Source organism: Danio rerio, chromosome 17 (assembly GCF_049306965.1).
Source record: "Danio rerio strain Tuebingen ecotype United States chromosome 17, GRCz12tu, whole genome shotgun sequence".
NCBI classification, from domain to species: Eukaryota; Metazoa; Chordata; class Actinopteri; order Cypriniformes; family Danionidae; genus Danio; species Danio rerio.
The window spans coordinates 23,514,500-23,537,980 of NC_133192.1; the positions used below are offsets into that span (position 1 = coordinate 23,514,500).

At 35.8% G+C, this 23,481-nt stretch overlaps 1 protein-coding gene across 1 annotated transcript in view; it reads right to left on the reverse strand.

The window, feature by feature from the left end:
- mrps5 (mitochondrial ribosomal protein S5) overlaps window positions 1-23,481 on the reverse strand; it is a 31,306-nt gene that overhangs the window by 1,238 nt on the left and 6,587 nt on the right. Inside the window, 8 exon segments of the mRNA NM_001076596.1 lie at window positions 573-709; window positions 1,552-1,614; window positions 2,412-2,469; window positions 2,685-2,731; window positions 4,094-4,184; window positions 16,970-17,004; window positions 20,913-21,146; window positions 23,237-23,362. Of these exon segments, the coding sequence (NP_001070064.1) occupies window positions 573-709; window positions 1,552-1,614; window positions 2,412-2,469; window positions 2,685-2,731; window positions 4,094-4,184; window positions 16,970-17,004; window positions 20,913-21,146; window positions 23,237-23,362 (791 nt within the window).

A 23,481-nucleotide genomic window follows, 5' to 3' on the forward strand; every position in this document is an offset into this window, starting at 1 on the left:
GAAATGCTTTCAGATATTGGTCTTTGAACAACATTCCCATCAGCTATCAATATGATTTTACTTTAAGAGTTAAAGTTATTCTGCATCTGAAATCACATAGTTCCATACTATATAGTACACTAAAAACAGTATGCAAGCAAAGAAGTACAGTATGTCCAAATTCATAGTATTCGAAAAACAGTATGCGAGAAGTACCCGGATGACCTACTAATTATGACAAGTTTCTGAAGTATGCTTCCGATGAACGTTACACTATCCCTAGATGCCTCGTGAGAGAATTCCTGAATGGGAGTAAAGTGACGAGTTCCATTCATATGCTCATACTATAAAGAACATACTTTTCTAATGGTCATGCAATAAATCCAAATTCAAATGTAGTACCTAAATAAAAAATAATAAATAAAGAAATAAATGTTTGCCAATGTTGTGATTATTTGGGAAAATAATCAGAAGATATTAATTTTAATGCAAAGATGCATTCACATTGGTCAAAACCACAGTGACTATATATAAAAAAAAACACTGCACAAAAGCATGCACTGATTGGCTTTGATGCTGCTGTAAGCTCTTACCTGACTGGCCAGGCCTTGGAAAAGAGCCCTGGTGATGTTAAGGAGGTTTACCGAGCCATCTACTTTTGCATACATATCCTTTATCCCAATCAGCTTGCAGAGAGTGATCACAGCCCGATGACAGCGCAGACCATAACCTGACATGAAGAAGAAAAAAAATGACAACCTCCTCTACATTTAGTTCATAATTATACGTCAATAGCAACAGGCTTCTATATGCTATTCAACAAAATAAATACACTGAGTATATATATGAACACCCTCACAAATCTCTTTTAAATTCATATTTTAAAAGGAAGCTATACAATATTATATTTGTGCATATACACATTAGATTAGTCAGTACTGAAACCAAATCTGCAGCTTATCTAACAAAATAACTTACGATAATGGTCCAAAAACTAGTACACCCAAATTGATATGTTATAGAAAATATTCAAATCAAATTTAAAAAGGAGAAAAAAAATCAAGAGAAGCAAAAAATAAAAAAGATTTAGTAGAAATTTTGTAGGTTGTAATTTTTTTTTGCAATGTTTTGCTTGAATTTAATTGTATTATTTTTCATATCTAAATATGTGAGGTGACTAAAATATTATTTTACTAAATATCTCAGTTTAATAAATCTGTTTAGCTTAAATGCACAAAAATATACAAAATCATTTAAATGTGCTAAAAACAAGTACAACATGTAATAAATATATATATATATATATATATATATATATATATATATATATATATATATATATATATATATATGTAATAAATATATATATATATGTAATAAATATATATGTAATATATATATATATATATATATATATATATATATATATATATATATATATATATATATATATATATATATATATATATATATATATAGTGGGTTTTGTATGAAAGACAAAGTCGGATTGTGTGTGTATGTGTGTGTGTGTGTGTGTGTGTATGAATGTGTGTGTTTAGTCAAGTCTGTTACCTTTGTTTTGTTTCTTCATTCGAAGTGTGGTCTTTTTATACTTGGACTCAATGTCATGATATACTGCAATTGAAAATGAAGATTTGTGAAAAGAGGATGAAGACCATTTGTATCAAGAATTTTTAATAAATCGCGTATTATTGGAAATTCTGTGCTCAGTATTCTTTTTTTAAAATAACTGTTTTACTTTTCTCATATTCTATTTATTTATTAAAGGAATAAACTTCATTAATTCCTTTAATGAAGCTTGTGTGTAACAAATAATTTGGTGCTCAAAAATAGGTCCCATTATGACCAAATGTTAACAGATTTGCTGCTGAACATTTTTGTGGAAACAGTTTTATTTGAATTTTATTTTGTTATTTATTTATTTAAATGTTTTTCAATTATCAATATAATGCATTAATAAAAAAGCTTCATTTTGAAATCTTCTCACTGCAAACTGTTAAATGGTAGTGTATATAAAAATAATATAAAATAAACTAAGCTAATTATAATTAAATTAGGAAAAGGTTATTCAGAGCACATCTCCAAATTTTATTTAATTTGTACAAAAATTATAAAATAAAAAACATCACATCTTTAAAAAAAATTAAATTTCATCAAAATGCTTAAAATAGAATACAACAAAAATACTGTTAATAAATAATGTTGATTCATTTTGCATAAGCAGCAAAGCTGTTTTGACTATTGAGAATTTGATATATAAATCAGCAAGCCCTAAAACAGACTCTCACATAATACAAACAATAAAAACATGTAAACTACAGGTTCCATAAATGACCAATCCCCAAGACACAATCTACAATCCACAAGAGGTTTATGATGAGTGTTTTGTTATATGATACTCAGTGACTCACTTGTATAGTCATTGTATCTCTCGATGTAGTACAGATAATTCATGGCTCTGTTCTTTGCCTGTAAAATAAAGCATTTCATTGTAACCTGATCTAGTAACTCATGAACAATTCCTCTAAGTGCATCATGGGAGCTGAGCTCGTGGCCGCTTTCTGTCATTATTGTGTCCTTGAGCAAGTCATTTAACCTCAGGTTGCTTCAGGGAAAACTGATGCCTACAATTAGTGTCTGGTATGTGACTTTGGCTATGAATTAATGTGTGACTGTTGGCTTACTTTTCTGAGAGCGGCGGTCCGGTCTGCTGCTTTCCCCAGTGCAAACCCTGCAGTGAAGTGAACAAAACAGCCAATTAACCCTGATTATGGCTACTTTATTAAACTTTTGCCATGCTCCATATATTACAGACCTGAGATGTGCAAATCTGCATATTTGCTAAAGTTGTTTTTTTTTTTTTTTTGCCTGAATAAGCCAAACTTAATAATGCACAGAGGCATACAGTTTTATCATATGTTTGATTTGTATAGCCTCACTTGATGCAGGGTGTAAAGTAGCTAGAGTATTAAAATAGTTAAGTAATTCTTTGAAATAATTTAAATATGTATAATTATTATATATTTTGTACTTTTAGACATAAAGGTCACTGTTGAGAGTGGCAATAATGGAACAGGGTGGGGCCAAGCTGGAGCGCTCACTCTATTCCCCCCGGCTCTGCAATGGTTGGGGAAATTGCAAATTGAACCAAAACAAATGATTACAATTGGCTTGAGATTGGCAATGAAAATTTCTGAATTGGAACCAGCAAAACCTGCAAATTTAATTTAAAAAATAAATAAATAAATAAATAAATAAATAAAGAGTGGCAATAACAAAAAAACATTACAAAAACTAAAGTGAAAAATATATTCATATATTAGAATACACAATATACATTTATTAAATTTCCTTCAGCTTACTACCTTATTCTTACTTACTTACCTTATTCATTAGGGGAATGAACCGCCAACTTACCCAGCATATGTTTTACACAGTGGATACCCTTCAAGCTGCAACCCAGTATTGGGAAACATCCATATACTCTCAGACACACTTATACACTAGTCAATTAAAATCACCTATACCATATGTATTTGGACTGTGGTGGAAACCAGAGCACCCTGAGGAAACCCATACAATAACATGCAAACTCCATACAGAAATGCCAACTGACCCAGCCTGGATGCAAACCAGCGGCCTTTTTACTCTGAGGCAACAGTGCTAACCACTGAGCCATTGTGTCGCCCAATACACAACATACGTGATAAAAATAATATTATATTTATATTTATAATAATAAACTAATATTAATAAACAAATATTACATTTATTATCTAAATAATTATTATTTAACATTATAAAAAATAATAATACATGATATTTCTCTCTCTCTCTCTCTCTGATTTTTAATTATATCACATAAAAACATTTTTAATTATGGTCAATTGATATTTTCTTTAAAAAAATCTTTAAATTAATGTTTAATATTTGCATTTGAAATAAAAATCTAAGACTTTTATATAATAAACAAAAATCAACATTTCACTCAAACCCGTCCCAAATAAATCTTGTAAATCCAGAAAGACTAACCATTTTCATGTACTGTCTTTATAATAATTGTCTTTATTATAATTGTTTCCATCAAATTTACCTGCGACTCCATTTCCATTGCCCACTGCCACCAAAGCACTGATGGATCTCTTCCTGCTCTCTTTGGGTGTAACAGTAAACACACTCTTGAGCTGTCAATCAAACAAACATTACATTTAATTGTTAATAACTGCAGTGAATCAGATACTGTACATGTACTTCCCTGACGCAGCCAGCAGGAGGCAGTAGAAACCTACTGTTAAATTATAATATGCTCCACTGAAACGTGTCTAAAATACTGCAGTCTGTCCCACACACAAACACACACACACATACACATACACAACCTCTCTGTGTGTGCACAGGCAGCAGATGTGTGTGTGTAACTGTATAACATAAAGTACTTATAGAGAATAAAAGCATTCTTCTCCTTACTGCAATTGCTTATGTAACATCTGCTGTAGGAGTATTATTGACATGATGAGCTGCAAAAGATCAGCACAAAGATCTCATTTTTGTGCAAGAAAAAGCCACCCACTGGCGAGAATCAAAACATGTTCAGTGGACGTTACAGAGTATCTCTAAAAAGATACATAGCTTATTACAATGTGTCTGTAACCAGCAGCTGGCAACCTTTTGAAGTGCTGCAAATGCAGAAAGCCTCACTTAAGACCAGCGCTTGTAGTCACATCTCCTTTTCATACAAACTATTATTCTGCCGGAAAAATAAATAATTAAAATTAAAGTGCCACTGCGCAGCCCACCAGGCAGTTTACATTGTTTACCCACACTGCACAGTTCACTTAGAATGTTTTGCTCTCATATAGTAGATAACTAAATATACCAGGTTGTGTGAGGATAATTGCTGCAGGAGAGAGCATATATTAAAATACTAAGAGAAATGAATAATAAAAAAACACCTACATTCTAAAAATGCATGTGCTAGGTGTTGTACATTTTAATGCCAATGATGGCACTCATGCGTTAAACTGCCAAGGGTCGTCCTTATATATTCAACATAAAATAATTTTTCGGTTCATTTATAGTTTTTTTATACAGTACACAACCTGACAAAAGTCTTGTCATCGATCCTAGTTGTAAGAGCAAAAAATAATAGCTTGACTTCTAGTCGATCATTTGGAAAATTGGCAGAAGGTAGATTTTTCAGATGAATCATAAAAATTACTGCACCTACTAGAACCCGCATGCATCCAAGATTCTCACAGAAATCAGTGATGTTTAAAAAGGAAAAAAAAATCATAGTTTGGGGTTACATCCAGTATGGGGGCATGTGAGAGATCTGCAAAGTGGATGGCAACATCAACAGCCTGAGGTATCAAAACAATTGTGCAGCCCATTACATTACAAACTACAGGAGAGGGCAAATTCCTCAGCAGGATAGCACTTCTTCTCATACTTCAGCCTCCACAAAGTTCCTGAAAGCAAAAAAGATCAAGGTGTTCCAGGATTGGCCAGCCCATGAACATCATTAACATGAACATCATTGAGCATGGTAAGATGATGCAAGAGGCATTGAAGATGAATCCAAAGAATCTTGATGAACTCTGGGAGTCACTCTGGGAGAATGCTTTCTTTGAGAGATGATTAAAAATCAAGTCATGATCATATTTTATTTTGGTGAAATAAGCGTAATCTAGAGGTCTTTGCCTTTCATATGAGCCACTTCTGATACCAAATGATCACCTAGAAGTCAAGTTATTATTTGGTGTTCCTAACACCTGGACAGGCGACAAGACTTTTGTTAGATAGAGTAGACTGCTTTAAAGCAAATAGGTTATTGTGGTTATAAAATGTGTGACTGTAGCTTGCAATTAGCATTAAACTATAAAAACTATTTTGTAACAAGTATTTACTGTAACTTTTAATAAATTTAAAGCATTAATTTACAATTCTTACAGAATTTTTTCGTATTGTTATTGAAATGTATGTAATGTGTATTTATATAGCACATTTATTATGTATGGCCATACACCCAAAGCGCTTCACAAACATGAGGGGGTCTTTCCACACCACCAGTGTGTAGCTTTCACGTGGATGATGCAACAGCAGCCAGAGGAGAATGGCGCCAGTGCGCTCACCACACACCAACTATAGGTGGAGTGGAGAGACTATTTGGTGGATGGGGGTGATTGGGAGGCCATGATCGTTAAGGGCTGATGGAGGGAATTTGGCCTGAACATTGGGGTTATACCCCTAGTCTTTACTGGAAGTGCCATAGGATTTTTAATGACCAGAGAGAGTCAGGACCTCAGTTTAATGTCTTATCCTGATGGCATTCACTGACAGTATAGTGTCCCCTTCACTTTACTGGGGTTTTAGGACTCACACAGACAGCAGGTTGAGCACCCCCTGCTGGCCTCTTTAACACTACTTCCAACAGCAACCTAGTTTTCCCATGTGGTTTCTTATCCAGATACTGACCAGGCTCAGCTCTACTTAGCTTCAGTGAGTCTTGTGCTGCAAGGTGATATGGCTGTGGCAATTGTTAGCTTATATTAACTAGCATAATTAACCAATGTTATCAAAATGACAGACCTACACTAAAATAAATAAATAAATAAATAAATAAAAATATAAATAAAGCTGTGAATGTTAAAAGTGTTTGAATTTTTTTTATTTTATTCTAAGACAAGAATGGGTTTTGTTCAATAGTTTTAGGACAATTTTGAATAATGGTTATGATCCACTTCAACTGTTGACTTGTGTATACTGTATTTATTTATTTATTTTTTTGTTAACACGCCAACTATTGTACTTCATTAAAAGTAAATAGTTTGTTATTTAAATAAGACAGGACAGTGGGAACCATATTAACGGCATATAAACACTGTCCTGAAAAACCACATTGGTAGAAAATTTGCTTCTCTGTGCAGTGAGCTCAGGTGGTGACCTCTGTTGTATACTGTAAGTTTCCACTCAAACATGTGGATACCTGAAAATCCCTCTGACAGAAATCACTACAGATTACAGTGTGTGATACTCCCTCTAAGACACTGCAGTTGTTCCCTCAGTTTCTAAATCACTGAGGGTTCAATAATGTGACAGTGTGTTCAACTGGAAACACTGCTTGAAAAACAATGACAGGGACAAAAAGAAGAGCAATGTTTACTTATAATAAGAGAGGGGGAGATGTGGGGGGGGCGCTCCCACCTGCATTCTGTCAGTGTGATGCTAAAATCCACGCCATCTGTTCAGACCACACACACAAATCGCTTTTCTAAAGGAAAAACAAACAAGCAGTCCCAAACAACGACGGAGGTTTGAACAGATACACACACACACACACACACACACACACACACACACATATATACACATCTTCTCATTAGCTGTACTTGGTCTAGGTCATGTCATTATGCAATCACTACAACCATCGTCTTAACCCGTAATTATCATTTAAATGAAATGGAACAACTCCACCTCTGTATGCTAGTTAGGCATGGAAAAAAAGCATGAGTGCGTTTATCTTTTCTAATTAGCATTATAAATTAGATGTTCTACAGTCCAACCACAAAGACATACTGTAGGCAAACTGGCCACTTTTTTAGGTACACCATGTAAGTATTGTTAGGACTGCGTTGATTTGTTTGTGTTTGATTTTGATTCTAGATTGGGGGCGTGCCTTCAGCGCACCTGATTTAAACCCCGGCAGAGAGTTTGTCGGGGCCGCTGTCCATTCACTTGGCAGTTAGTCAGAGCCGCGCTCCTATTTGGCCATTATGCTTTGTTTCGCATCCATACACTATCACTGACAACAATTCCTGCATCCATACGTTTGCATTTCACACTGATTGAACATACTGATACTGATATTTTGATTATATAATTTAAATTGAGTTAAATAAATATTCTTTTTGATTATACTTCTCCTTGTCGTCTCCCTTATTATGTTACATCCCTGAGCCAGGTGTAACAAGTATCAACTTGAACCCCATTTCGTCTTCAGAAATGCCATAATTCCTAAATGGCACAATATCAATTACATTACATTATAGAAACAATACTCATATCCTGACATGACAGCATCATACGGTTCATAATGCAAAATTTCCCATTCCATCACATCCCAGACACACAGACATAATGGGCAGAATGCAACAAAATTTATTGAAATTCAATTTAAATTCTACTCCTACTCCTCCATGAATTCTACTTCCTAATTTTCAGTCTGATATGCTGAAATGTTGGAAATATGAACATTAACATGTTTTTAAATTCCTTTTTTCTTCATCTACGTAAAGCTACTTTGACACAATCTGCAGTGTAAAAGCACTACTGAAATACTGATAACTTGACTTAAACTCTCCTGACAGTGGAGGACGCTGAGTATTAGTTGAGGGGATCTGAACACTGACATGGTGAGTTATGCTGCTGTGAGATGGACATTCTGGGATCATAAAGGGAGAAACATGGTCAGCATGCAATACCATAGTTTTCCAATTTCCTGTTATAGTCATTTTATGCGAATCATAGTTTTAAGCTGCATCTGAATATACTTCCATACTATATAGTACACTAAAAACAGTATGCGAACATAGCATGTTCAAATTTATAGAATTTAAAAAACAGTATGTGAAAAGTACCCAGATGACCTACTACTTACAGCGAGATTCAGAAGTCTGCATCGAATGGACGCTACACTCTCCCATAATGCACACCCAGAGAAGTCTTAATTTTTTTATTTTATTGAAGCAAATAACTGAAAAGCATACAGGATTATACGATGACACATGAAAAAGTCATACAAAACTTAGCCAGTGATGCAGAACATACATGTCACGAGAGAATTCATGAATGGGAGTAAAGCGATGAAAGCAATGACATATTGGGCTAGGTCACGTTATAATGACAAAATGGCGGATGAAGTACATTCGAGTTCCATTCATACTGTTCACATTCATACTGTATTGACCTTAGTCTTCAATGCGGAAGTGCGCTTGTTTTTGCGATTGTTTTAGAACTTCCGATTCAGTTGCCTATCGGAGAAATGACTAGGAATAATAAACGGCAGAAAACAGTCAAACTACTTTTACAAACAAGTGTTTGCATGACTATACATAAAAAGTAGAAAAATATAATAGGAAAATATTAGTTTGCAACATTTAAGCAGCAAAATGAGCTGTTGTTAACGTCTAAAAATGATTGGAAGTTAATGGGACCGAAGCCTTGAGCCAAAATGATTCAAATAGCTGTGCCCGCTTTTACACAGGGAATATGGTGAATAGAACACATTTTTCTAACTGCAGAGAAGTACGTTAAAATTAAAATGCAGTAACTACTAAGTAGTAGACGACACAGCCACTATTTGCTGTTTTTAGCTTACAGGAGTGTCACCGGTGTACTTATCTTTTTCTGTTGCTGTGGCACATCTGCTTCAAAGTTTGATATGTTGATCAGGCTGTAATCGGGGAATAATCAGTGGGTAATTGGCACTCCTCACCAATCTTTATGTGCGAACTGCTCAACAACGCAAATCATAAAGACTTACTTAAAAAAAAAAACATATATTGCATGAGAAATAACTGGATCAATGGTCTGCAGCCAATGGACCCTTTTTACAAGACTGTTGTGATGCATATAACGGTCATTAGCATCTTAAATCCATGAAAGTTTTTAATATGTACATTTTTTAACGTATAAACATTTTTATGTTTTCATATATGTATTATATTATCTTTGCATCAAATTACAAAAAACTATTTGTTTGTAAAGCAGAGTGTATGGGCAGGACATAAAAATTTATGTTGTTCTCTCTTCTGGCTGCCATTATCAGTCTTACACAATTTTTTCCTTTTTCTGAAAGTCTTGATAACACCATCATGAAGTTTTTCTTTTTTTATTTCAGCAAATAGGATTGTAAAAAATAATTTGTTGTACTCTCCCATTCACTACCACTTCCATTCACTCTAATTTTACACATCTATGAAGACTTCCGCTACTGAGAAACCCAGAAATGTGAAACGGTCCATGAGAGAGCAAGTGATGGGCTGACCAATGTGTTCACACACTCAGTATCTATGGATGTCAATGAAAATCCATGAAATGACCATGAATTAATGTTCTCCACTCCATGCCTGGATTAATATTCTCCACTAAGCGACATGGATGCAGGAGTGCACAGTGCACAAATGAATAATCGGCTGATGGATCATCTGATTGATGCGGCTTTCAAACAATCGAGTAAAGTTTTCAGTGCTATAATAACCAACTACTACTGTCTACTACAATGTTGGTGGTTTGTGTTCAGAGATGCTGTAGACTTTGGTTGTAGTGAGTGATTATTTTAATATTGTTATTGTTTTTTTATTGAGTTTTATTACACTTTAAGAACAGTGGAGAGTATAGACAGGAAATAGATGGGAAAGATCTTTAAAAGGACCTCAAGTGGGGAATTGAACTCGGGTCACTGTGAGCCACAGTGCTGTGCTGACTCACTTAACCACAAGACTATTGCTACTGACACAAAAGGTTATTTAATTTAAGTTACTGTTGTCTTTCTATCATCTCAAACCAGTTTGGTCATTCTTCTCTGACCTCTGCCATCAAAGAAGTTTCAACGACAGAACTGACTCTTTTCTGAATCATTTTCTGTAAACCCTTGCAGTGGATCAGTAGTTTCTGAAAAACTTAATACCCTTTCTCCCTATCCTGAACATCATACAATCATTCTGACCACTTCTACGTGCCTTAATGCTGCCTTGATGAGATTGGCTGATTATCGATGTACATAATAAAGTGGCCCATAAGTGTATGCAAAATGGTGGGCAAGATGCAAAAAAAGCAAATGAGATCATTTAAACATTGTAGGACATGATAAACTACAGATGAGAGTCCAAAATCGTAAAAGTCTTTCACTTGCTTTAATCCATCTTCATAACCATTACATCTTTTTATCACTCTCCTCTAACCATCAGCCATATCTCTTGGCCTCCTCTGTCTGTCGCACTCTCTCAGTCTCGCTCATGTATCATCGGCTCTAGAGCACCACGTCTCTCTCTTGGCAAGCATTGCGTGTCCTTGGGAGAGCTTCTTGGGTTTACAGGAAATATTTGGCTTAATTAATGTGGCTTTATAAGTACTTGGGCTCTTTCAGACTTTACTCGTGCCTTCTCTAGGACACCCAGGAGACAGCGAGATGGGAATGGGAAAGTGCGCCACTTTAAATGAATGCCTGATAATGTCAGCAAGCTTTTCAGAGCCACTTCAAATTAATCTGCATCCGCAGAGACGAAACCTCAAACCCTCTTCTTTTCTGTGCAACCCCATTTAGTGTGTCTGTACTAGGTTGTCTTGGGGGTAATGCGAGGACAAGAAGTCACCATGTGCCCGATCACATGCAATATATTGTTCTCCAGACTCACAGCTAATGTGCTGGACACTGCAGAAGTCTGAGGGGGTCTGACTCACGGTCTATGGTGGTTCATTCCAGTCGCTGCTGCCAGCGGCCCTAAAACGTCAATCAAAATGACAGTAGAGAAGGAGAAGGACAGAGCTAAAGATTAGTTCTGTTTCAAAACCCAGAGAGCTGCCTCTATAGACAGTATTTTAAGACATCATGCTCCTGATCCCATTCCAAAAAGAAATGCAACATAAGTGGCTTTCCTTAAACACATTTTTTGGCAGCGTCACTGACCACATTTTTTCACTCATATAATGCAGTGGTCCCCAACCACCGGGCCAATTGGTACCGTGCCACACAACAAATGATTCATTATTTCCGTTTTACTCATTAACTAAGTCTGAACAATTCTTTACTTTATAAAATCTTTTATTTTGAAAAATAACTTTATTCTCTCGGTTACATCTTGGTCACTTGAACCCACAAGCAGCAAAATAAGTAAAAACAGACGTCCTTGGAAAGTTTCTTTGCGAAGGAGAAAAAGCCTAGTGAAGGACACAAACTGCCAAGGAATGGATTTGCAACCTATTTATCAACAAATCAGGTGAATCTAGCATTTCTTTGTATGCAAGAAGATCAACTGCTGGGGATCCCAAATGACTGCGGATGTTTAAATATAAGGTCTTTCACGTAACAAGTTTGTTATTTCCAATAAAGAAGCAAGGGTTGCGTGTGCATATTGGGAGTGACATGCTCGAACCTTCCAGGAGCACCAGTTGAAAAAATCTTACAGATGTCGCAAGCACACTGCGAGTCATGTGACAAGAACTGAACAATCAGCTTCATAGTATGGAATATATACATTTCAAAAGACTAAGGCTGTGTCTGAAATCGCATACTTCTACACTATATAGTACACTAAAAACAGTATGCAAATGGAGTAGTATGTCTAAATTCATAGGATTCAAAAATCAGTATGCAAGAATTACCCGTATAACCTACTACTTCCAGCGAGATTCTGATGTGCACATCGGATGAATGCTATTCTTTCCCATGATGCACCGCGAGAGAATTCATGAATGGGAATGAAGTGATGCAACTGAAGCAGGTAGGTCACGTGATTATGACAAAATGGCAGATTTAGTACTTTAGTACATATAAAATGTACTTTTCTAACAGCAGAGTAGTACATTTAAATTCATATGCAGTACCTACTGAGTAGTAGGCAATTTCGGACGCAGCCTAATAATCTTAGACAAACACAGCAGAGCTTTCGAATTTTCTCCATGAATAAAACTTGTATCAGATTTGCAGCAATGTTTTGTTAGCTTGTCATTCTTTGAGAAAACGGTTAATGGTCGCCTAGCAATCTACGTACACCCACTCCCCAGACCGTGCTAAAATTGTTAAGCGTCGTCCGTGATGATAAAAAGGTTAGGGACCCCTGATGCAATGCACAGTAATGAGCTAAATGGAAAAATTACCTAAGGTGGATTTAAATGATTCAGATATTAATTGAATTAATATCTCTAAATTACTCATTAAACACTAAGGAAGCTTTTTGCACTGCAAAACTTCAGTTTGGGTTAATTGTTTTATTTTTATTTTAAGAAATCCAAATGATTCAACAAGGACACATCAAGATAAACAAAATGGTCAACTAATACATTTCTAAATAAAATTTATTTCAAAAGAATGTGATTCTTAAGGCCTTCAAATTTCAATAATTAGGGTAACAGCTGCTAAAAATAAAATCTGTTTTATTTCATAAAAAAATATATTATATTAATTAAAAATAATATATATATATATATATATATATATATATATATATATATATATATATATATATATATATATATATATATATATATATATATATATATATATATATATATTTTTTTTTTTTTTTTTTTTGTGGAATTTGTTGTGGAAAAAAAAGAAAAGAAAAAAATTACACCTCTTTTTTCCCAAGCTGATTATACTGTATGCTAATGTGTAAGCCAGTTGCCCATGTATGCAGTAAGAGGAGCCAAGGCAGCTCACTAGATTTTGGAACAGAGCTAATGAGAGCGAGAAGAGATCACTTGACCTAAATCATCAGCCTTATATTTGATTCCTTGCAATGTTCACACAGAAAAGCAAAAGCTTCAGCAATAAACCTGTCTGCTTCCTTGCCAGTAAAGCTTTATGGAAATTAAAGAATTCGAGGACAAAGAAAAGACAATAAGGAAAGCGCAGTAGAGTGAGAGACGAGGGCTGATGTGAATTGCTATACTGATTTCCATTCTAAACTCAGCAACATTTCTGCCAAATGAGTCTTGTGGTGCCAGCCAGGGATTCTATACAGAGATTTGTTTATCAAACGTTCATTGTTGTGTATAATTAGATAATTCTCCAGACACTCCACACTACATGGTAATTTTGTGCTGAGCAGATTTCGTACCCCCACTGCCTCCCGTTTAGGAGTTCAAGTGTGTGGTTCAGAAGCTCAGAGATGCACACATGCAATCACAAACATGAGAGAGATAAGATTCACACACCAACAGCACACACCATTCTCTCTAAAGGTAAGAAATGACGAGCATGAGATTTCCAAGGCTTCGATATAATCACTCTGTTCCAGCCCCAATTATCTAACTAACATTTTAAAGCCCTTTACTAGCAAAAAGGTCTTTTTTTTAATTATATGAAGCAAAACTGTGCTCCCTGCATAGCTATTTTACCTCGTTTCTGCAATTTTAAGAAGGCAAACGTATGCCTCCTTTGTGGATTAAGCAATCCCAAAATGAACTGAGACCGCATTAAAATAAGCAAAGCAAAAAATTACACGTTCATATATTTTAAATGTAATTTATTCCTGTGACGGCAAAGCTGAATTTTCAGCAGACATTACTCTAGTCTTTAGTGTCAAAGGATCCTTTAAAAACTATTCTAACAAGCTGATTTGGTGCTCAAAATATTTACAATTATTATCAATGATAAACCTATGAGGCCTGCCAACTAAAATCTGACCTGTTTTTCCTTAAGTTCTGCTTAAATATTTGTCATATTTAAAAGGTTACATTAAACTGTAGAAATCAAACAAACAATACAAATTATTTGAAATCATAAAAAAAATTCTAATTCATTAACTTATTAAAACTTAAACAAAAAATACAATTTAGAAAGCTAATGAAATTAATTTTATCTAGTGTTTAATTTTACTCCTTTTAAAAAGAAACTTTTGACTCATTCATACAAAATTAAATTCTCTAAAATTCCATGTCATACAACTAATTCCATTTATTGACTACATTTATGCAATTCTGCTCATGTTTTCAGCATTGCGGAGATCATAGACCCCTAATTACAGAGTACATTTTCAGATTCTTCGATCAACAAAGATAAAATAGATGTTTTTGCAACATTATAAATGTCTTTACGGTCACAATCGATCAAAAGCTATTTTGCCAAAGCAAAACTTTGAAAAAAAGATTGAGAACATCATCAAATTTGCAGACGACACTACAGTGACCAGTCTAATCAGCAACACTGATGAGACCGCCTACAGGGAGGAGGTACAGCATCTGGCCACTTGGTGTACAGACAATAACTTGATACATAACACCCCCAAGACCAAGGAGCGAATTGTGGACCTATTCACATCAATGGGATGGCAGTTGAGCCTGTCTCATGCAAATTCCTAGCGACCCACATCACAAAGGACCTGTGCTGGACCACAAACACCTCCAGCCTTGTCAAGAAGTTCACCAGTGCCTCGTTTTCTCAAGGCAACTTAAGAAGAACCAGCTGTCTTGGTGTAATTCTTTCGCTGCGCAATAGAGCCTCCTGACCAACTGCGTCACAGTCTGGTATGGAAGCTGCTCTGTTGCTGAGCACAAGGCACTGCAGAAGGTGGTGAAAACTGTACAACGCATAACAGGAACCCCACTTCCAGCCATAGAGGACATCCAGAACATACACTGTCTGTGCTGAGCATGCAGTATTCTTAAGGACACCTCTCACCCTGCTCACAGACTGTTTTCTCTCCTGCCTTTCAGGCAGGCACTTCAGACTCCCCCAGACAAAAACCAGCAGACTGAGAAACAGCTTTTTCCTCAGAACTCTCCCTTTCGAACTCTGCTCCCGCTGACTCTTTTGCTCCCCTTATACACCCTACACTCTCCCCCAAACTTCTACTCTCCATAAACACTGCACTATTAAATATTTGCACTATTGAAAATTGCACAAATTCATCTTACTACATTGCACTTATTCATTTTGAATTGTGCATACCCACTGTACATACATATTTGTAATCATGTTCTTATCTATCTGCATACCTCTGATCCATAGCTAATACAATCTGTATATGTTCATAGTACATTCATCTAAAAATATTACCCATAGTTTATTTATAATTGCACTTTATAACTTAAACCTACAGATGAAGTCAAAATGATTAAACCCCCTTTGATTTTTTTTTTCTTTTTTAAACATTTCCCAAATGATGTTTAACAGGGCAAGAAAACTTTAACAGTATGTCTGAAAATATTTTTATATGTTTTACTTCGGCTAGAATAAAAGCAGTTTTTCATTTTTTAAAAAACACTTTAAGGTCACAATTATTAGCCCTTTTAAGCTAATTTATTTGCGATAGTCTTAAGAACAAACCATCATTATACAATAAGATGCCTAACTACCCAAATTCAGGGGGGCTAATAATATTCACTTTAACTATATATCCTGCACTTTCTGCACTCCTGGTTAGACCTAAACTGCATTTCGTTGCTTTGTACTTATACATGTGTAATGACAAAGTTGAAGCTAATCTAATCTAAACAGTAAGAGTATACATTTAAATATTGCAAAAAAATACATCCATTTATTTTATTCTTGCAGAATTCATAGTTACTGTGCTTTTGCCAGCTAGAGTGACCAAACGATAAAGGTTTTATATGCACCAGACAGCTTATGTAAATGCATGTACTAGAAAGGTTAATCAGACAAATAATATTTAACTATTAACTAATATTATATTACTAATATAGCTATAGAACTAATAATATATTTAACTTTTATTTCAAGAGTTCACACTTAGATATTGCTTGACGACTGTAAGCAGGTTTGGCATGCTGTCCCGGGAGAGAACCCTGAGCTCGGAGATAGTTGAGCCCAGGGCTCCCGCCAGGTCCATAGAGCATGTAAGGGGAGTACGAGATCAGGTGGTTCTCGAGAGCTCCCCTTTTTAAAGGGAGGAAAGGAGGAGATAGGGGGTGGATGGGGGGTTTCTTCGGAAAACGAAGGTAAGGGAGTAATATCTAGCTAGGCTATTTATAGTAATTTGGAATAGATCTGATTGGCTAACTACTGAGTGTAAATTGGCGGCCAGCTGCGGTCAATTATATCACGTGCTCCTCTCGAAATTAGTTTAAAAACTTCACTTAAAATATACTATAAACATATCTAACTGCAATTTTAGAATATCTTTTTAGAAGAACATTCCCTCGCTCCTAGGTTCAACAAATAATAGAAGCTAGATGTGATTTAATTGAATTTCTTCTTTAAAATGTCAACGGCTCCATTTGTACTCACCTCAATAACACGCGAATCAAAATCTTCATAGGTTTCTGAAAGGAAAAAAAGACAAAAGTAAGTTTTAAAACTACGTCAACAACTTTTTAGAAATGACAACACATCAAAGATCATGAGCAAGCACAGGCTGAGGCACTGCTGAAAAGGGCTCACACAGACTATTTGTTTTTGATCAGGGACAGAGAAAGTGTTAAATGAGCTTAGGCAGGCGGTGTGTTATGCCCTCTAACCCCAGGGCTCTGTGTCTGCCGCAGTAACTCATTACAGGTGTTTCATTTGGCCTGTGTGAGACAAGCATATTTCCTGGATTTAAAGGCAGGGGTGCAGCTGTGGTGACTCAGGGCTGAGAAGTTGTTGAAGCAGATCTAGACATGATTTAGGCTCCAGGCTTCACCGTCGCTGGGCAATCCATCACCACGACTACCAGAGATTGCGCCTACATCCCCCATCGGCCAATCAGACGACAGGAAACCCATTTGCACGGCGAGATGGTGAGCGGCAGAACAGAGATGAACAGCTGTGCAAATTGTAAGGAGATTGCACTTTCTGCATCTTGTTTCGCTGGGAATCAGCACGTGTTAAAACAACCATATTGTATAGATGAAATGTGTCACCATGTATCCTAATACGTGTCGACACAATCTTTTAAAAGTGTTTGACATTTGTTCAAATCTAAAGTGCCCCACATCATTCTTTTACAGACACTGCCTTTTATAATTGTTGCTTCTGAAATTGCATATGAATGTGAAAACAGTATGTGGGTCAAGTAGTGTGTGCAAAATTATAGTATTAAACGGGTGGTCCAGATTATATTTTTAAGGCTTGGTTGTGTTTATAAGATGCAAAGCAATGTGTGCTCATGCTTCACATGCAAAAAAAAACTTTTTTTTTCATATATATATATATATATACACACATGATTATATACAATTACTCAGCTAACATGAAGAGGCTCTGATTGGTCAGCTAACATAATGTGCTGTGATTCACGGATAAATATGAATTTGTAGCTAAATTGTTAATGGTGCCAAACATCATTTCCTGTTGTTTACAACCTTGCTACAACATACCGTTAACGCTAAAAACTATGCATGTAATAGATAAATTTTAACAAATAAAAATACAGGTTGTGTTTTTAGCTGAATCCAGCACTGAATTGGGAGCGATTCTGGAAACTCCTTTGTCAAATGCTAGCTATATATTTTTTATAATTATCTGGAAGATAATTCAAATTAAATTGTAAGCACTTCTCTCTTTATGTTGTGTCCTTTGAAAGTCCCAATACAGAAACAGAACAAGCATTTTAACTTTCTTTACTATAACATTACAGCGCCTCTGGCCATGCCTCTTCGTCCTTCCCTGTGCGGAGTGTATGTGCATGGTGAATGAACGTAACTTGAAGTGTTTGATTCCACTAGCCCAGATGCGTTTTTGTAGTCCCCAAATTTAGTCACTGGGGCTTTGCTAAGCTAATTCAGTAAAAACCAATGTCTCCCTTGGCATTGAACTTTGAGCGTATTGCATTCAGAGATGTTGTTTATGTTCACACAGCTACTTTACACATAAACTAAAATTTATTAACATCATAGTGGACCACCCCTTTAACCCTTAAAGACCGAGACAGCCGCCCGCGGCTAAAAATAAGTATTGCTCTTAAATGTTTAATAACTTTTGATCCGCTGATCCGATTCATACAATTCAAAGATTGGCATAAAGAAGAGAATCTCAGCTTTCCAGTGCTGTATCACATAACATTTCGCGGACTTTCAGAGGCTCCGGAATCAGTGCGGTTACGTCATCAAAATTTGACAACGCTGATTTGACAAAGAAACGCTCGTCACTGTGTCTCCGGACAAACCAGACATCATACTTTGATGCATTGTCCCTCCTCCATGCCCAGATTGGTTCAAACTCGCTATATCACAACCAATAAGCATAGGTTTCGCTTTTGTTTGTGGATCAACAAGCTTTTTGAACAACACGGAATGAGAGATAGGCATACATTTATGCGCGGCTAAATAAAACGCAAAAAACGCATGAAATAATTTTCATACTAAGTACTTTTGCATGCACAGCAGCACAGAAACATGACAAAACAGTGACACAGCAAAGACGAACTGCTGCTCTTGCTGTTTTCAAAAGACGCAAATGAAGGTGCAGCTGTTTGTCTGCATTGCAGACAACCATATCCAAATCCATATTCACAGACAACCATATCCATGCTGGCACATAAAACCTAAAGATGTTCCATATTGAATCTAGTTTAGTTATGTAACTATTTATGGTACAGTAAATATTTATATCTATTTTTTTACTGAGGATTTGCACCATGTTTATTTGGACTTTGACACATTATTTATTATTTTCTTATTTTTTTATTTGTTCATTGTAAGTGGTGTTGTTTATAGTAACTGAAAATATATTATTTGGAAAAAGTCAAATTTGCTTCACTGTTCTATTATTTTGTAACATTTTTTTTTTCTCTTTAGTTCATTCCCAGAACTTTTGGGCAAATACATTGTCAGTAAATAAATGCATTTTTTTCCCCCATAGAAAAACGCCTTGGAATAACATTGAAATAAATTGCTATAACTTGCTCAGTGAATTGTGGATGTAGACAAAATTTATTTTGGAAGTATAAAACATCATAGCATGTATTTCTAAAGAAAGAAAAACAAACTTCATAAGGTTTTGTTTGAAATAACTGGAAAATGCCACTTTTTTTAAAAAATCGTTTCTGGAAAATTCTGGAATATTTTCTGTCTTTTCATATGTTTTTGGACCAAAAAATATTTTAGACTGGACCTTTAAATGATACAGATTGAAACTTCAGGTTCTCCTGTTTAAAATGATATATGACACTTGAGGCTGACTGCTAAAATAAAAATAAAACTGCTTTAAAAAAAAATAATAATATAGGCCCATTAGGTGCCCACAAAATACCTCTAGGTCTTTAAGGGTTAAAAAAAATCAGTAAGTGAGAGGTATTCAGATAGTATTCCTTTGAGGTAACGGGACAGAATTTTTAAAAATAAATTGGGACTTCTGGTTCCAGGGTGCATGGAGAAGGCTGCTCGTGTCTAGGCTCCAACAATCCTCCAAATAATTTAAAATAATCAATCCTCAGATTTAATAATTACTCGTCAAAAAGTGTTTTCAAGGGATTCAAGAACACATTAAGCCTTGATAATGCCAAAAAGCTTGAAAAAAAAGGAGATTACAAAAGGTTGACGCGAACCACGGCAAAGCTGGCAACCCAGAGAAGCCAAGGCAAGCTGCCAATAAAGGTGGCACAACTTCTCCTAATAATTAAAAATAAATTGACATACCTGACACAGATTGGTCATGAGACAACATGCCAGATGCAATATGTCCAAATTCCAATCATACTAATTAAATGCCTAATATATAGAATGTACTTTCCTAATGATTGTGAAGAAACTAATTTTCAAATGTTGTACCAACTCAGAACAAGATGAATATAAAACATCCACAAAGTGTCAAAATCAAAGAGACAGATGTTGTTTTTTAAAAGAAAGAAATAGTGCTGAACTGCCTCAAATGAGTTGTCTCTGCTGAAATGATCTCTTTTGTAATCTATTATGCTATTTATTTAATAACCTTTTTGTTTCCAACATGCTGTAAGCAATTGATCAATCACAAATCAAACATAATGAGCCATCTGACCAATCAGGGCAGAGCAGATTATTGGAAAGCAGACATTAGATGATTGATTAGACGAATCCTTGAGCAATCCATTTTAGACACTGTGAATATGAGGTGATGATGCAATGCACATAATGAATAAAAAGTGTTTTTTTATCTTGGATAGATGTAAACCTAACATGGGAGACCTCCAAACAAAACCTTTAGCATAATAGCGGCCATACATCTCCTCAACCAAACATTTTCAGTAGAATGGGAAAACTCTTCATTCACACACCTCCATTGGGCCCGGGATCCAACGGGCCCAGGCTGACCCCACCCCAGGAGCCTCCAGTCCATCCCCTTTCCTTCTTTATCTTGGCCTTTCTGCGCTTTTCCCATTCATCTCTCTGGCGTTCCAGGGCTGCTGTCATCTCCTTCTGTTCTGCCTCTCCACGCTGCATGGGTTTCTGAATGGAGCCATCCTTAAATATTGGAGTGTTTAGACCGGGCCACAGGTATCCAGCACGACCTGAAGAAGACACACACACACACACACTCTCAACTATTATGGGTTTCTACCCCGTTTCAAGAAAAGACAGCATGAGAGAGAGAGGAAAATAAATCGATAGATTCCCCTGAGGTCTTTTTAAAAGAAAGTAAATAATGCCACTCAATAACTGTGGCAGTCTGTGAGTGATGTCAGCTTAGGAGGAGGTTAGATTCCAGCGGTGGATATAAACCTACACACTTGAAGCTCAACCGTGATTGATATTCATTAACTGACATCATGAGCGCAAACACCTCAAGAAATGCTACAGACTAAAATGGACAGCTAATGGCTATTGCTGTTTATAGCTGTTTTAATCTACAGGCGATCTTCAATCTTTCCAAAGAAAGCCGTATGTAGAGGGTAAAAAGGTTATTTTTCAAGAAACCTTCTTGAAGAAAACCCACACAAGTCCTTTAAATAAATCGTACACATGTCTAAAACAGGTAATTAAATGTTACACCACAATTTAATTCTGCCGTGCAAAGGCAAAAAGGCAGTAACTTTTCAATATATATTTTAAGAAATATTCAGAACATCTTTTATCACATGGATATGTATTTTTAGCCAATTTTGTTGCTTTTATATAATCGCCAGATTATAGTATCCTAATTATAATTAAGTTGGCTCAAGATCAAAATAATTCAAGTAATTTTTCTCAGCCCCACAATTAGTGAGTTAAGGCATTTTGTCTTTGCAGGGCAGATATGCTCACACTTAAATCAGTGTTTATACACTATCTCAGTCAAAGAATAAAGTTGTCTACAAATGTGGATATTAGCCAATCATAACAGACCATTTACATACAGAATTTCTGATGTAGCTGTTAAAAGATTTGGAGTAAATAAAAAAAATCAGTCTCTTCTGTCCACGTTCCTAATTTATTTTAGTAAAAGATCTACGGGTGGGTGTATGTATGAGCTTTTTTTCTGAAGTGATCGGACTTTGGGATTTTGAGAAATAAGCTTAAAAAAATTTACATATATGGGACAATAGACAACAATAGAGAGTTTGCACATCAAGATTTAGGCCAAACTGGTGATACTCAGATAAACAATAGCATGGACTGTATGGTTAATGTACTACTGTTTACATTGTTCTGCCTGTTTTTGCCCTCTTAACCACAGGAAAAACACTTGGAAGCTGCTGAATCATATAGACAAGCATGTTGTATCCAGGATAATTTGACAAACTGAATTTAGTAAAACATACTTATGAGCAGTATTAATGAAGATATTAGTCTAATATTTCACTTACATGACCAGAAATGATAAGAACAAATATGAGTGTTGTCAAAATTCTCCTGTTCCTGGTTTAAAGTTTGGCCAACCACAAACAACTTTTGCTCCTCAGTTTTTTCTATCTTCTCTTGATTTTACTTATAACTTTAGGCCACCCATAATATCTTAAATGTTTTAACCCGTTCCACGAATTAGTACAACTCAAAATATGACAATGGCTGACAATTTTTAGCAGCAACAATCAGCAAAATCTTTGAAATTCATCAGGTTCAGTGGCATTGTTTATGTTCTCTGCCCTCAATATGGCTGACTAATTAATGACTTATCATGAAAGCATTCCATCCAGAGAACAGCAGCTTCATTCTGCGCTGATAGCCACAAAACTACACCCAACACTGTGGGTTTGTGTTACAATCAGAACAATTAAGTGTTAAGAGCACACTTTTTAGCTTCAAACCAAACCTACGGTTTCAGACAGCAAAATGTAAACACCATCTGTCTAGTGCGCTTCACCAACATGTCCTGTAACGTTTAAGACTCAGGTCAGTAGGCAGAGAGCAGCTGGTCTTTTGTGGCTGTTTGAACACATTCGACCGCATGAGCATCTACACTACAAAACAATGCAGGCAAATGTGTTTTTGATGGGCTTTGATCAAAAGTGTTCAAGCTCAAAACAGACTCCATTTAGAGCTTTAGCCGACTTAGTGTTGTCCACTTGTGACTGGAATGACAAATACATAAAAATAGCAGGTATAACCAGAGCTTTTCGTGTGTTCTGTCAAGGAAGTGAAGAGGTCAATGATGAGGAAACACTGCAAGTCGTGCATGTACCTTCTCCAAGACTCTGGCCTTTGTTGAGATCTTTCTTCACTTTTCGTTTGGCTCTCTTTCCTCTTCCTTTTCTGGCACCAGCTCCAGTCTCAGCTGAGACACCTCGCCAGAGCTCATCAGCTGTCACTATGGGGAAAACATGGATATTGATAACCCACATATACCATACTATACAGTCTATTAGCACATGATAAGACACCCTCAAGAGAAGAGCAGGAGTAGGGCTGTGCAATATGATAATATAT